The 16542-nt window shown below is 46.5% G+C and overlaps 1 protein-coding gene across 1 annotated transcript; it reads left to right on the top strand.

The window, feature by feature from the left end:
* Positions 1-6711: 6711 nt before the first annotated feature.
* Positions 6712-13846, top strand: LOC146789078 (cis-aconitate decarboxylase-like). The gene is made up of 6 exons (XM_085629981.1): positions 6712-7104; positions 8661-8715; positions 9723-9910; positions 11302-11394; positions 11686-11891; positions 12377-13846. The coding sequence occupies exons 1-6, from the start codon at positions 7084-7086 to the stop codon at positions 13296-13298; spliced, it is 1485 nt and encodes a 494-aa protein (XP_085486107.1). The 5' UTR covers positions 6712-7083; the 3' UTR covers positions 13299-13846.
* Positions 13847-16542: the final 2696 nt, after the last annotated feature.

Raw genomic sequence — 16542 nt, 5'->3', positions numbered from 1 at the left:
CTCAGGGGGATGGCTCGGTGGCATTATTGCCGCTCCTTTACTGTAGTAATAGTGACATTCTTGAAATACACTCAAGTGGCCCTCACAATAAGCAATACTGCTGCCCGCAGCAGTCCTTTCATGCAACATGTATGACTGTATGGCCTTTCACAATCATCAGGGCGATCATGAACGCACATTCTTCTTTGAAGAACAGGTGATCTACTAAAGTTCTGGTGCCAGGCGCGTAGCTAGGGGGGGGCGGTGGGGGCGGACCGCCCCAGGCGGCACTATATTTAGGGCGGCTGCTGCCTGCGGCGGCCTTTATAATTTACTTAGGGACACAGTGTCACTAAATAAATTATAAAGTCGGGCGGCCCAGTTTGAGTGCAACTGCAAGCAGCGCGCTGCGCACTGCGCGCACTGACCTACTTGGTTGTAGTGCTGTGCGGAGTGCGCCAGTCCGTCAGCGCCTGCTGCTGCACTTGCAATTTGATTATTTGCCAATGGATGTTGATGTCGATCATGACCGTTAATCTCTGCCCGCGGCGCCGCCCCGGCGCGTATACGTTGACTGGCCCATCCCATGATCCCAGCCTGCTCCAGGGCCGTCAATCATGGAGAGCGCGCGCCAGCGCTACCAATGACGGCCCTGGGCTACATTTTTGCCCACCCCTCGCGATGAGAATGGAGCGGTGACGCGTCAGGCGCGTCACCGCTACGCACTCTCGTGACGACCTTGTGGCCTGGGGGCACGGGCACTGGCAGTCTCTGCTGCGTCACCGTGGCGGAGGATAATTCGTTACAGTGCAGTTGAAGTTCGTTCTGCAGTAGTAGGTAAGAGAATGTGTTTCTTACTAATTCTTTTCTTTTTTAAAAATATGCGCAGGCCCAGCTGGACACGTACTTCCTGTGCGCACTGCGCTTCATTCATTCATACCCAAGTGTATGCCCTTACTTGTCGTGCAATGACTGATTTATGTGGTAAGGGGATGAAAACTAGCTGTATCCCGTCCATTCATGGGCCCAGTTTTTAAGTCCTACAACATTAGTGAGACTTTAGAGGGGTGTAATATATGTTTATGGCACCTTTGGGCGCAAGAAGTTAGTGTTTTGAGCTTTGAGTTTTGAAAACACCTCCATGTTCATTTCATCAACCTCTTTTACAGGAAATGTGACGCCCAGCTAGTTGGGCCCGGATTATGAGCTTAGCACAGACATTTTGCCCTGTGCAAACTGGATTTGCAATGTTAATTCGAAATTTTTTTTTATTTCAACTCATTCACAGTGCAATTTCATTTTAAGCCAGTGGGAATTGGTTTGGGACAAGAGGGCCGATGAGTGTGACTGGTCTTCGACTGGCACCAAAGTTTGGGAATTATACCTCTAATGTACTGGGGTTAACCCACATAAACTGAGCACCCCTTTAGTAGTTGACTACCACGCTAACGAAGCAGAGCAGTCCAAGGTTTACCCAGAGAACTGGTGTGGGTATGCGGTCAATAATCATTAAGATGCGTATATACTAATAAACACTTCACTTTCCTGCTTGTGCTGTTCCGAATCCTTAAACAGAAAAAAGTACATTAATGCACACACAACTAAATATTTATACAAACATATGGACTGAATGAAGGACTTGTGTATACAGCAGAAAACAAAAAGCTTAAATAGGTAAAAAAATAATATAAAGAATGATTCCTTTGTTTTGTGGGGTTTCATTTTTGTCACTATTCGTGTTCCCATCACATATACTGGTCTTAATGCTGCAGTTAATTCAAAAAGGCACTCATACTTTAGAGCAATCACAAATCGAACTTTTTAGGCCCCAAGTCTTAAATTTTAAATTACGTTCCTTTCCGTCCCATATAATTTAATCAATCTTGCTATAACATTTGGTGCTCCACTGCCACATGTTTCCAGTGATCCTAATTATGAAGCTACAATATTCACCATCATCCAGGCTTTAACGTAGGGGACTAACCCAGGGATGTCTGCAGGGTCGGACTGGGACGAAAAATAGGTCCAGGCACTAAACTAAAAGTGCCCCCTTTAGTGAATAGTAGCCCATGTTTGCAAACTGGGACAGTATTTTGTAAGGTATGTCTTTGTCTTTCTTGTCTTTCCCCCTCTTGCCGAACGCCCTCTTGCTGTATAGCCGCGGCAATGCCCTCTGTGTCTCCTACTTTCCTGACCTCTTCTTGCTTTGTATTTTTTTTTATCCTTGTCGTTTGACGATATTATGGATGTTGCTTTTATATCTGACTGGGTTATGACCTCCGGATGCATTGGGGGGAAGGGAGCCCTTTCAGTTCAGGATTGCTGGCATGGCATTTAGGAAAGCCCCTGCATCTTTCACAAATGAACATTTTGAATATATTTTAGGTTGATAGCCGGTTTTGATTGTCTTTGCTGGTGACCGTGAGGCACCTTTTATTGTCACCAATGTGGTTTGCGCCGTAGGGTCAAGGAATCCTGTCATAGCCATGCCCTTGTAAGGCACGCCCAACATTTTGTTCTTCCTTTTCCTGTTGTTAATTATGGTGGTAACTGACCGCCTTTCACTTCCTGACCTCATTCTCCGCCTGAGGAGCTGCAAGGACTCAGGAGAGCCTAAAGAGCTGTGGTAGGGGAGCCACAAATTCGCATGGTTGCAAGTAGTCCGCCCGTCCACATGGCTGCCTCTGGCGTGAGGGAGAGCTGACCCTAGCTCGCAGGGTGGTTGAGCTGCTTGAAAGCAATGATCTTGCTAGCACCTGGCGCTTCGTGCTTCGTGAGCCTCTGTATGTACAAGCGATCCTCCGAACTTATCCAGCTCGTGGACAAAGGCCAATGTAGGGATGAAGGGAGAGGAGCCCACACGACCTTCCCAGAGAACACAGAGAGGGATGAGAGAGAGAGGCCCCCGAGCAGAAGCTTCAGAGCAACCGCAGGCGGCAGCCAGACCTAGCTGGGCAGCTTCTGCAGTGCCTGGCTCGCACTCCAGCTCCCTCCCAGATCCCCCCGCCTCTTATCTCCTCCTGCTGCTGAGGATTAGAGTCGGGCTGCCACTGCAGGTATCCCTCTATGCAGGAATGACCCTAAAAGGGATGCTGGATAGCAGGACTGGGGAGCCCGTTGAGTCTGCACCACCGCCCTGTTGATTCTTCAGGAACCGGGCTGCCACTACTGCCGCCTCTGCCACTGCATAGCTTGCAGCCCCAGATGAGAGATGTAGAGGTTGCAGAGGCTGAGGTTGCAGAGGCAGCTCCAGCTCCTCGCGCCCCGAATGGCTTGATGGTGCAGCACTAGGCTGACTCAGGGCATCAGCGGACATGCTCTCCGAGATCATGGAGGTCCCATTGCTGCATCTGCAGCTTGTTAGCTAGAAGATGGTCTGGAGCTGGACAGAGCAGACATTCCAGTTCTCCCAGTAAACAGCATGTGAGTAACGCATGGCAAGTCACCACAGTAGAGCTCCCAAGAAGGGTGGAGGAGAAAAAGTTAGGAGAGGCTCCGCTCCATTTGCTCCATGGATGAAGACTACTCTGAAAATTGGGATGTTTCCAGACATGGGCAACATAGGCAGCAGCCTGTGCCTAGACATGTTTAGGCGACTGGCACCACCTGCTGCAGAGTGCTAGTCAAACCCGCTGAATAGGGGATGTAGCTACAAAGAGTGCCAAGGACAAAGGACCTCCCCACATGTCCCTATAATACCTTATGGGGACCATGATGGGACCGTGCACAGATGCAGGAGCGACCTCTGTCTCGTACTCGTATACAAAGAGTTTAGGCTTGTCTGGATTTTGGTGTACAGATGTGATTTTGAGTAAACAGGTCTGAAAAGTGGCTGCTTCTCATTCTTCATTCCTCAGCCCCTAAAAATAGAGAGAAAGTCCCACAGAGATCAGTGGGAATCTTGGAATAACTCATGTAGAACCTCATTTGCTGAGTACCGCAAGACTCAATGGATTGGCTGAATATGAGGATGAGTGTTATTTCCCTCTGTGAGTGCAGAAATACATTGTTTTACCTGGCTATGCGGGCAGCCTTGGTGTACCTGTGACTGCAAATGTTGTGTTCTCCATACAGCCAGGTAGACGGCCAGTTCAGCCGCCTCTATATCAGGAACACAGTTGATCAAAGATGGGAACGTGACTCCTAGCCAGCAAAGCATTAGCTTTGATTTCTTGTTCGCCCACATTTAGGGATTCCTTGACCCAGAGCATCATGCATAAATGCAAACATGGACCGTGATGACCCAATAAAGTATTTCTAGCCCACTCATAAACACACACACACATGCGCAGATACAAGCGCCACGCCATCATCCAATCCCAATCGTACAGCACAGAAAGGTAACCCTATCCTGCGTAGGCCAAAGCAAACAAGAAAACAACCCTCCGTCGTACCACATAGGAGGTAGAGTAACATTCAGAGGGGAGTAACAAGGCACTTCATAGTTATCATTTTAATAACGTTTTTAGGTTAGATGTCATACAATTAAAATACCACAATGCAGACCACACCTGGAAGAAATACTTAGGGGATTCTAGCATTCACTGAAAAGAATCCGTCTTCCCCTAATAATGTTGCTACAAATTGGATAGAGTTGAACAAGTTTCCATGGCCCCCATAACTGTGTTTAAGGATTGTGATCATAATGTGTCGCCCCTCCCTGTATTTTAGCTTTGGGCCCCCAGGCAGGCTGTGCACCATGTGTGTGCTGAGGCTGCTGTGAAGAAGAGATGCACTATTACAAGCTGGTTTTGGGTACCAAGAGCACATGTCTTTTCATTCCCAGGGAGTTGGTTGCTGCTGCTTGGAAGTAATGACAGGGAGCGACCCCTGCTTGTTGTTGCCTTTGGGCCACCAGAGTGGGCTTTGTATCCGGTCTGTGTTGGCAAGGTGGAGCTGACTGACCCCTTTGTGCTGCGTTTAGTTTTAAGGGCACACAGTGAGTCATTCCCTGTGAATAATTAATTTGCTGTTTTTGAAAGATAAAGAATCACAGGCTTCGATACTGTTAAGTTAGTTTTGGGTCCACAGAGCACATCACGTTTGTGCAGGTCCCCACTGCTTTAATGGGGGGGACCATGATGTATGGTCATTTAATGTCAGCTGTAGATGAAGGTTACATGAACAGTGTCATGTATGTGCATGTTTGCATTGTGCTGAGGGGATTACCAGGTAATTGTTCACGCAGCTCTCTGATGGATGTCACATGCGTTTTTTCTGAGTCCCCAGATAGATCATGCAGTCTGTGTGTTCCCTTTTGTACTGCCAGTCACCGCTGTTTTCAACTGTGTAGCCTTGGACCGTGTCATGTATGTGCATGTAAGTTGCATGATCAAGGTAACTATTAGCGGCGATACTACGTGTCTCTCGGACCTCTTTGAAGTGCATGCCCCCCCCCCCCCCCCAGGGGGGGCGGCAATCTGAGGGATAGCCCCGGGCGCCACAAGCTCTAGCTACGCCACTGTCTGGTGCCCAACTCTGGGACATTCTCAAATTCAGCATTGCAAAGAGGTCTGTGAACTCTGAAAGTAGAAGATGCCAAAGACTGTAGGAAATGGACTTCCAATACTCATTTTAATAGCTGCATTTATAGCCTTTTTATGCTTTGTTTGGCATGCTGTATTGCTTTAACAAAGTTTGGTTTTGGAATTTATACGCTTATACGGCAGCATGCCAAGAAAAAAATCTCCTTTCAGCTGGGCGGCTTTCAACCTGTGACTTTAAACATCCAGGAGGTTTGTGAAAAGCCGATTTGAAATTACTTTCACTAAACAAACTCTTCCTTAAACTTCCCTCTCCGGCACGGCCCAAGGTGTATTAGGGGCATACTAATGTACAAAACACAAGCAAGCGGTGTGATGCACCCAACACACCCCTTACAACCGACATGTGCCTGTTTTATCATTTCAAAATGCTTCTACAGCTCGCGCTGTTTCATAAATGTTGCTAAAATATTCCCCCCTTTTTTTTATTAATTTGGTTTCCACTTACCTGCTTAATTTTAAAATGTTTCTTTACCCATTTTCAACAGGATTTATAAAGAATGGCTTTTTTTTTTATTCAACTGGATTTTCAATTGACCCCAGCCACTAAACCAAAGAAAAATGCCATGCCTTCGCCTGGGGCAGGAGGAGACACAGCAAATGCGTCACTGCAGAGAGGCCCAGTATCATTCTGTATGGGCTAATTAGGCCGACATACAGATGATAATGGGCCGATAGTAATCTGTGTCAGGTTGGCGAGGGGGCGCTGCAGGCCACTGATCACTGCAGGGGCGCGAGCTGGCCCCTGCAGTGAGTTACAGAACTCTAAGGCGCTTGCAGGGGGGCGGCCAGATCACTCTGATGTCCCAAATTACGGACAAAAGGCGCCCGTAAAGGAATTCACAACGGACAACGGACAAGAGGCCCAAATAACGGGCGGTCCGTGAAATTTACGGACGGTTGGTGTCCTGGGGTTTCATTTATACATACATATATGCTCAGATTTAGAAGCATACAGAAGAGGAGCTATACATCTCAGCGCGCGCACACGCCCTCTGACATCACCGTCACTATTATCTAAGTCCATCCGCCATCCTGGGAAGCCAGGGGAGGGCTCGCGGACACTCCCAAGCAGTCTGGGATGTCTCCTGGGGTTTCCCACAGGCCCCTCCCCCACCTTTGTTCTTTTCTCCAGTATATGGCCGGCAGGAATTCCCAAGAGGTCTTCCTGGTCTTTCCCAGAGGGTGATGCCTGCCCCAGGTTACACCTCGCCCCGCCCCTTTTAGTGATGTCACTACATAGGGCTTTTTTAGGGGAGGTCACTTCCCCCTTAAGCGTATATAACCCCTGGCTGGAGAGAGACACAACACCTGCCAGCACTAAAGGCACAACCTGCCCCTTCCTGTCAGCACTGGAGAGAGAGCGAAGGACTGTCCCAGGACAGGGACAGAAACGACCCCTCCCAGGTGGACAGAGAACATCTATCTCGAAAGACAGCGACTGATTGAGACCTCTCTTGGAAGTAAGACTGACTGCAGAGACAGAGGAGACCTCTCCAGAAACTGACTGACGCACCAGAGAAAACTTCACTTAGGACAGCAGCAGACATCAGTGCACAACATGCTTCAAGGCGCCTTCCAGGTGAGCCCCTGCTACAGCCGTCGGGGTTTCGCAGCTGTAACCGCTGGATTTGGGTATTTTGCTTCAGTTTGGGGGCATCGTTTGTTTCCATTGGTTGAACGCCAATCTCTAGATCTCGAAATTCAATTTGTTTTCATAGAGAGATTTATTTTAAAATAGAGCAGAGAGGGCATTCACTTATTAGAAGATGTACATGGCCATAATACTCCTTTCACACGTTTACTCGTCTCTTATTTCACGTTAGCATTCTCGTAATTTTAAAATACTTTTTATACGTATATTTTTAATGCTTTTCCGTTTTTAAATGAACCTTTGTGAATAAAAGGATGGCACCTTTTATTCTTACCTCATCATGTGATTTTCTATCGTCTGCTCTGAGTCCATTAGTCATGTGTTTCTGTGCTGTTCATGCTATGAATGTGCATGTCTACCGTGAGCATAACAGGAGCATTTTAGGTAATTAAGGTCTGTTGTAAGAGGGGTTTGGGACTGGATTGTAAGTTCTTCTTTCACAACGTGTAATAGTGCACGATACACAACGTTTTCAAATAGCCATTGTCTTTACAGGCAGCCCTGAGGGGAATTTTCAAAATAACACTGTACTTTAGCCGATCCGAAGTCTGTGCCAATAGATACATGGGGTCCCAGATGACATGGTTGTGCCATTTGGTAAACACTGGTGCTACACTGTGCCCTAGGGAACATTGTCCACTTCACTCCCATGACAGGAGCAAGATGAACAGTTTCATACTGTGCAAACTGATATCATAAGCACACTGTTACGGTGCCAACATCTCACCAGAGTGCCCGCACCAGAACACAGACCACCTCAAGTGCTGACATGATGTGCCAAGGTGCTGGCAACATCTAGCGCGCTGGCGTCATAGGCCAGAAGACGAGCATCCTTTGTGAGAGTGCTGTGACCAGATGTATGCCAACTTAAGGTGCTGGCATAACACTCCAGTATGGTTCCTATAGTGCCGGGTACTTTCATTGTATACCAGTGTGCTGACTTCATTTGCCAAGGTGCTGGCATAATTTATCAGAGTGCTGACATCACATGTGTGTCCAGATGTTGGCATCATATGCCAGAGTGGTGCCTATAAATCCCAGGTGCTATTCAAAGCGCTAGCGGCGCTGTTTACATAGACCAGGTTTGATCCTTGAGACAGAGTGTCTACGGTGCCAGCCTGCAGCCAATATGCAAGTCTAGGGCTGTTTATAAACCAGGCGTTAACTGCTGATATGGCAGACAGTGACGTCTTATGTGCAATGCTGGGAGAGGGCAGGTGCCCTCCTAGGAATGCTTTTATGCAAAGCTGGGACTGCCCATGGGCCAGACTGAAGTTTCTCATTTGCCAGTCTTGGACTGCAGCTTGACAGACTGGAGCCTCTAACAGGCACCACCCTCAAATCTCTCCTCTGTTATTTCTCGTTCTCTGTCCTCTTTCCCTTCTGAGCCTCGTTGCCCTCTGCTCTTCTAGCCCTTCCCTCTCCTTTCCATGTTCTGATGCACTGCAACAACTCAGCTAATGTCACTCTCTTTCTTCTTCCAGAAGCCACAGGCCATCCTCAGGGTGTCCAGGCGGGTGCACACAGCGGCAGTGGAAGGTAAGTGTCTCTGCACTCACAACCCCTGGTATGAGGTCTCTCTGTATTTTGTGCCCAGTTATTGGTTCTGGTGTTAACCCCCTACCCCCAGTCTGAGACCTCTCTCTATGTCCTGGGTCCAGTTACAGGTTCTGATGTCACTGCCCCTGGTCTGAGACCTCTCTCTATGTCCTGGGTCCAGTTACAGGTTCTGATGTCACTGCCCCTGGTCTGAGACCTCTCTCTATCTCCTGAGTCCAGTTACTGGTTCTGGTGTCAACCCCCTGGATTGAGACCTCTCTCTATGTCCCGGGTCAAGCAACTGGTTCTCGCGTCACTCCCCCTGGTCTGATACCTCTCTCTATGTCCTGGGTCCAGTTACTGGTTCTGGTGGCACCCCCCCGCCGATCTCAGACCTCACTTTATGTCCTGGGTCCAGTTGCTGGTGTCACTCTCCCTGCTATGAGCCCTCTCTCTATGCCCTGAGACCAGTTGCTGGTTCTGGTGTCACTCCCCCTGGTCTGAGACCTCTCTCTATGTCCTGGGTCCAGTTACTGGTTCTGGTGTCACCTCCCCCCCGGTCTCAGACCTCACTTTATGTCCTGGGTCCAGTTACTAGTTCTGGTTTTACTCTCCCTGCTATGAGACCTCTCTCTATGCCCTGAGCCCAGTTACTGGTTCTGGGGTCACTCTCCCTGGTCTGAGACCTCTCTTTATGTCCTAAGCCCAGTTACTGGTTCTGGTGTCACTCTCCCTGGTCTGAGACCACTCTTTATGTCCTGGGCCCAGTTACTGGTTGTGGTGTAACTCTCCCTGCTCTGATGCCGCTCTGTATCACTTGGGCCCAGTAACAGGTTCTGGTGTCGCTCACACTGGCTTGAGTCTTCTATGGGTCTACACTCCAAGGGTCCTGAGTAATGATTGTCCCATATACACATGATCTGGTTCTGGTCCGGCAACTCTGGACCCATGTCTCATGTCAACCCAGAGTGCCAGTAGTTCTGATCCTGTCTCTTCTTCTCATGTAGCGCTGGAGGGGAGCCCCCTGGAGAAGGCGGTCACCAGCAGCTTTGCTTCCTTCATACATGGAGTCCAGGCAGATCACCTGTCCCAAGCTGTGCGGCACCGAAGCAAGCGTATGATCCTGGACAGCATCGGGGTTGGACTGGTGGGAAGCACGACCCATGTGTTCAACATCGCCCTGGGATACTGCCAGGTAAGAAGAGACATGGAGCACACCAAGTAACATACCATGCAACACACGTCTGTTAAAACTCCCCTCTAGAAAAACAGTGTGAAAATCAGCCTGGGATACTGCCAGGTAAGAGAGACATGGAACATACCAAGCAAGGCATTATGCAACACACATCCATAAAAACACTTAAAGGCCAACAGTGTGGCCATCGCCCTGGGACACTGCCAGACAAGAGGTGACATGGTACACATCAGGCAACATACGTTGCAACACACATCCATAAAAATCCCTTCTAGGACAACAGTGTGCACTATCTCCCTGTAATCCTGCCAGGTAGGAGGAGACATGGAAGACACCATAGACCACACCATGCAACACACAGCCTTAAAAAAAACCTTTTTAGACCAAGAGTGTGACCATCTTCCTGTGATCCTGCCATGTAAGTGGCAACAAGTACCGCACCATGAAATACACCATACAACTCCAAAGCAACAATCATCCATTAAACCCCTCTAGACCTATGCTGATCACCATCTCTCTCTGATCCAGCCTGAGACATGGGCCACAACAAGCACACCCACTATTCACCACCCAGCCATTAAAAACCAACTATGCCATAATATCCTCGGGAGTCCATGTTTTAAAAGGAGGCAGGGTCCAAACCAGAAAGCACACCATGAAGTACATGTCCTCTAAAACCCCATATATCAGAAGAGGGGACCATCTCCCAAGGGCCCTCTCAGTTAAAGTGAGACTGGGAGCAAAACAAACACTACAACCTGTAACACACCACCATTAAAACATATTATCAGGACCCAGAAAATTTGCATGACCGTGAGATACTCGAAAGGAAAAGGCAACTTCAGCAAAAAACGCAACGTCTCATGAATCAAACCATCCCTTAATCAGAATCTCTTCAGACTTTAGTTGTTCAGTATCACCATAAGATTTTACCTGCTTATCGGAGTCTTGGATCTAACCAAGCATCACACCATGGACTCCCCACCCATTAAATAACCCTGTAAACCAACAGTGTGACCCGCTACCTGAAATAATAGGTAAGAAGAGAGAAAGACCAAGTCATAAAATCCACCTTGAGTTTTCACAAATCACACCCTAAGCTCCCTGCAGATGTTAAGCAGTTAATATTTCGAGAGAATACCAGGAGAGCGAGTATCATCTAGGGTAAGCAGATAAACATGGGGACCTCTGATCTCACACACAGCTGTCCTTCAGGAACACTACTCCTGCTCATGGAGATCCCTGACCTGCTCCTGTCTTTCTCCTAATAGACCCCTCCAGGTATGAGATGTGTTTAGAGTTGAGTAACCCATCCTCTAACAAGTTACCTTCTTCCTCCACTAGGTGTCTAGGAGCACAGTTCATTCATCACTTTATTCTCTCTCCAACAGGACATGTTCTCCTTGTCTGCGATCAGCTCTGTGTACGGAAAGAAAAGAATGAGACTCCCTCCCACGCTGGCTGCATATGTCAATGGAGTGGCGGTAAGGAATTTGACAGCTGCTTATCAATGTATCTATCAATCGTAGACTAAAAGTGGTGAAATTCTGAGAATTGTTTTAATGTTGTCTACTCCAGTGTTCAATCTTGTCTGTTTCCACTTCTGTAAAGAGACAGTATTGGGCAATTGTGCAGTCAATAAACAACATTTTAAAATATGGATCCTCTATGTCTATAAATTGTTTCCATAGGTTGATGACACAATCTCTCTGTTTAACATTACTTCCTGGTCCTCTTCTTGAAGGACCTCCTAACCCTCTTATCCTCTTCTACAGACTCACTCCATGGACTTCGATGACACTTGGCACCCTGCCACTCACCCCTCGGGCGCTGTGCTGCCGGCTCTCATGGCGGCTTCCCAGATGCTCCCCGTGGGCTCCCGACCGAGCGGCTCAGACTTCCTGTTGGCATTCAACGTAGGCATCGAGGTGCAAGGAAGACTAATGCGTTTCTCCAATGAAGCCAGCAATATCCCCAAGAGGTATGTGTGATGCCCACAAAGGACATTAATATCCCATGACCAAGACAGAATGCCCTCAGGGGGCTGCAGTATCTGAAGGCCATTGTTATGATGCTAAAAAAAAATAGGGTAGAAATAGCTCATGAGTTATGAGTGAGATCCCTAGAGGTGGTAATGTTATGATCTGTGCCTGATGTGCATAGAGGGCAGACATATCCCCAAGAAGAACCTGTGATGCAAACAGATTCATGTATGTGTATAGCGCACACAATGTAAACATGGTAAAGATCATTTTTCTGTTCACTGTAACTGGATGATATATTTATGTTGAGTGCCTGATTAGATCTTAGCATATTGACAATGCCTCCTCACTGCATGATGGCATTAATGGTACATGTCTGACATGCTTTCATTACTTCACACTTATTATTAGTACTATCCATACAAAACTATCTTTCTATTGTCCTTATTCCATGTCTGACACTGTTCTTTGTATCTCCAATCAGATTCCACCCACCATCTGTTGTTGGCACTATGGGCAGTGCTGCTGCCACAGCGAAACTTCTTTCCTTGAATGCAGACCAATGTTCCCATGCTCTGGCGATCGCCGCCTCTCTGGCAGGGGCACCTATGGCCAATGCAGCGACTCTTGCCAAGCCTCTTCATATTGGCAACGCCACCCGCCTTGGCATGGAAGCAGCACTTTTAGCTGCCCGTGGAATGGAAGCCAACCCACTCATCTTGGACGATGTGCCCGGCTGCTCAGGGTTCAGTGCTTTCTATGGTGACTACCAGCCCTCGCCCCTGGCAGTGCCAGATCAAGATTACAGCTTTCTGTTGGAGAAACAAGACATCGCCTTCAAGAGGTTCCCAGCTCACTTGGGCATGCACTGGGTTGCAGACGCTGTCATCTCAGCCAGAAACCGAGTCATCAATATAATGGGCTCCATCAACCCCGCTGCCATCCGCTCTATTCTTCTGAGGGTCCCAGTCTCTAAGTACATCAACAGACCCTTCCCAGAGTCTGAGCACCAGGCCCGACACTCCTTCCAGTTCAACGCCTGCACAGCCCTCCTGGATGGGAATGTGGGCATCTCTTCCTTCAGTGAGGACAGCCTCAGGAGACCTGACCTCATTAACCTACTGAAGAAGGTGGTGGTGGAACACCCTGAGGACAATGTGGCTAACTTTGACAGGATGTACGGAGAAGTAGCGCTGCTCCTGGACAGCGGAGAGATCGTGACCGGAAGATGTGACACCTTCTATGGACACTGGAGAAAACCCCTCAGCCAAGAATCACTCCATGAGAAATTCCGCTCCAACGCTAGCTATGTGCTCCACCAAGACCAGGCAGAAGCCATTATTGAAGTGGTGGAGGAGATTGAGAGCCTGGAAGACAGTTCACAACTAGCATCCTCTCTGTGGTAAAGGTGTAGACAGCTCACACCTGGTAGCCTCCCTGCACTAAAAGTGTTCAATCAAAATACATCCCTCTCACAAACTTTGAATGACCTACCTGGTGCACTCATCTTTACCTTAAGTTGTTATACACAAGATTGAAAATCGCCTCAAGGAGAGGAACAGTACCTAAACATTGCATAAAACAATGAGTGACAGCCAAAAACAATAGGATTAATATTCCTAGAACCTCATTAGTACTTTCTAAGGACTGTAAAATGTTATTTTTTATTCATTGTTATTTAATGTTTGTTTATTGTTTAATAATAAGCCCTTATCTCACTGAAATATCATCTCTGCCTCACAATGAATGATCCGCCCCCCGGGGGCCAAAGTACGGGTCAGCTGGATGTTCAATTTTATTCCAGTATTGAATTCTCCGTGTCCCGCTCTCTCAAGTGTACTTTTCTAAAACCACAGGACAAATTAGGTCAATGCAAGGACTTTCTATTTGTCTCTCATGTTTTATTAGTGAAATATATTTTGTGCTTTCTGTTGTTATTTATTTAATTTTGAATAAACGCTCTGTATTTATTTTACAATTATTGTAATTTTTTATATAAAAATAAGCTGACATTTTAGATGCAATTTACAAGGGAGCAACAGCTTGGTGCAGAGAGAATGGAGCCTCTCACACAAACTCTCATTTCCAGCTGTTCCTCAGCATGCTGCCCCCTTGCTAGAGTTTCACAACCTGTACCAAAAAACTTCCCCGTTGTAAGAAGCTTCCCACACATGCACAACCACACAAATAACAGCTGAATATACACACCTGAACAAGTACTTATGATTGATCAGGTCATGGCACAAACTTAAAATGTTAACATTCTTCGGCTGATGTCATCCAGTTTGCACCACTGTGGTCATTCTCCGCTCTCGACAATCTGCCACGTGCGCTGGAAAGCAGAGCATATTGTGAAGTAATCATACGTGTGGGAAATACCAAAAAAATCATAGATTTACCAGCCAATTCTGTGACCCACTCCACTTACTTAAATGCACTCACCATATTTAGAAACACCATATGGCAAACCTACTTAGTAGAGTCTTTCGATATTAATTTATTGATGAAGATCAGTAAAAGTGACCATCCCACATCCTCTATGATTCCATATATTCCCAAATAAAGAGCTGATTGATTCTTGCAAGGGTTAGCAACTCCAGCTGGAATTTCAGGTTGAGCAAGACACTCTCCAAGTGCATGGCTTGTGGTCTGTTGACACCAACCGCTCCCTGTATTTTGACCAAAGTCCACAGATGTCTTTCCAAAGGAGAATGACATGATTTATTGTCCTTCAAATAATCTGTGCACACATTTTAGGGCTTCAAGGAGCTTGATGCATTTTACAAATAAATCACACACTGATATCGCTTTTCATTGACAGAGGTTTGAACAAACGCTAAAGTGCTTTTAGTGCTGTTTAATTAATATTAATGGTCAGAGACCCTCATTCAGAAATAGCCTGGTTCGGTGTCAGAGAACATAATAAACGGTTTCATTCAAATTGGAATATCTTCCAATTAGTCCCCTGTTCCATTCTCAATGTATGTAAAGACAGGTAATTTTTGGTAATAAAAAACATAAATTCAAAATCAAGAGTTTCATGACTTGTTCTAAATGTATGTTATTATTATAGTTTTGAGATTGTCCAGTGCTCTAATGGTGGTCTTGTAATATTGTGCATCCATCAAGCCTGGACTGGAGCACTCTCTGCATTCTGTAGCCTGCTTGGTAAAATGTCCAAAAATTACAATCCTTTTGAAGTTTGAACTTTGATCCACCAGCTGCTGCTGCTTCAAGCCCTGATTGGTTGTTTATGTTACAATATCAACACCAAAAATATAGTTTGACATAAATATTGTGGCCTACATTTTGTCTATAAAAATATTGCTCCACATGGGGCAGACTTTCTATTAATAATTCCAAGGAGGTGATACTTTTGTAAATGATATTTAGGACACAATACTTTTGTTAGATTATATTTAGTCCCCAATAATATGGCATCATACCACACTGATTGCGTAGTTATTTAGAAGAATTCATATTGTAAGTAGGATATTTTGTGAAAAGAGAAGGACATGGACAGAAATGATAAGAATGAAAAAGTTTGTACCATGAATTAAGATAATTAAATCTGGAATCAGAATCTTGAAAGTCAGTCATTAGAAAAAAGGTTGAGCTTCGGGTAGGTGCTCGACATCCAGCTCTGGATGATGTGCGGGCAGTATCTGAGACGTTGGGTGTCTGAAGCAGACTTGACTTTCAAGCAGAGATGAGTGTCTTCATCATATTGGTGAATCTTGATGCTGTTTTCTGTGAGTCGAGCACCAAGCCGCTCCATGTAAATGTTGAAGAGGACAAGAGATAGTATGAAACTATGGGAGACTTTGCAGATAATTGGAATCTTTTGTGACCTGGAGGTGCCCGTGTGAACGAGCTGGAATCAGTTGGAAAGGTAGAAGGAGAACCAGGGAAGTACATTGCTGGTGAATTCCAACGGGGCTCTAGAGTGTGTACGAGGGTGGAATAGTCTACTGCGTCAAATGCAGCTGAGCGGACCAGCAACATCTGGAGGAAGAGGTCATCTTTATCTTTGTTGTCCATCAATATCTGGAGGAGGTTCATTTGTGGTCAAGAGGGAATCATCTACAATGTGTAATTAGGCATTCTCTGTGCCGCAGCGTGATCTGAAGCCAGACTGGTAGTCGAGCAGGAGATGGTTAGCTTTGATGTGATCTCGGAGCTCAACATATACTACGTTTTCCATCTGAATACCGTTATTGGGATTTTTACATTAAACAAGTAATATATCCAATTTCAATCCAAGAGGATTCAGAGCCTGGATTACTCAGGTAGCACTGGCCCAATACATAGATACAATACAAAACAATTTTAAAAGAGAAAATATTAGGAAAAAGAAGAAAAGAGAGAGGTTAGGCTTGGTGACCCGAAAAATCAGCGATTTACTTTGCCAGCCTCTCCGTGGTCGGTCCAGTGGTCATAGCTGGCAGGGATTCCCAGAATGTGTAGCTGGAGAGGCCTGAATGAGCCACTGAAGAACAGTCATTAGAAGAGACGCAGTTATATGATCAGCTTATGTCACCTATAGATGTGCATCACTCTTCCAGGGATATATATTCAAGTAAGCCCCCCAAATGTCTCCAAATACTTATAGCTGGTCATTCAGCTTATATATCTCTCGTTTGTGTGTGG

Source organism: Triturus cristatus, chromosome 10, assembly GCF_964204655.1.
Source record: "Triturus cristatus chromosome 10, aTriCri1.1, whole genome shotgun sequence".
NCBI lineage: Eukaryota > Metazoa > Chordata > Amphibia > Caudata > Salamandridae > Triturus > Triturus cristatus.
Note: the sequence above shows the minus strand (reverse complement) of the source record. Positions and strands in the feature narration are given on the sequence as shown.

Excerpts from the sequence above, each read along its gene's own strand:
- LOC146789078 (XM_085629981.1), top strand. The coding sequence starts at position 7,084 with ATGCTTCAAGGCGCCTTCCAG. Across the intron at positions 7,105-8,660 it reads TGCTTCAAGGCGCCTTCCAG|AAGCCACAGGCCATCCTCAG; the intron begins GTGAGCCCCTGC and ends TTCTTCTTCCAG. Across the intron at positions 9,911-11,301 it reads TCGCCCTGGGATACTGCCAG|GACATGTTCTCCTTGTCTGC; the intron begins GTAAGAAGAGAC and ends TCTCTCCAACAG.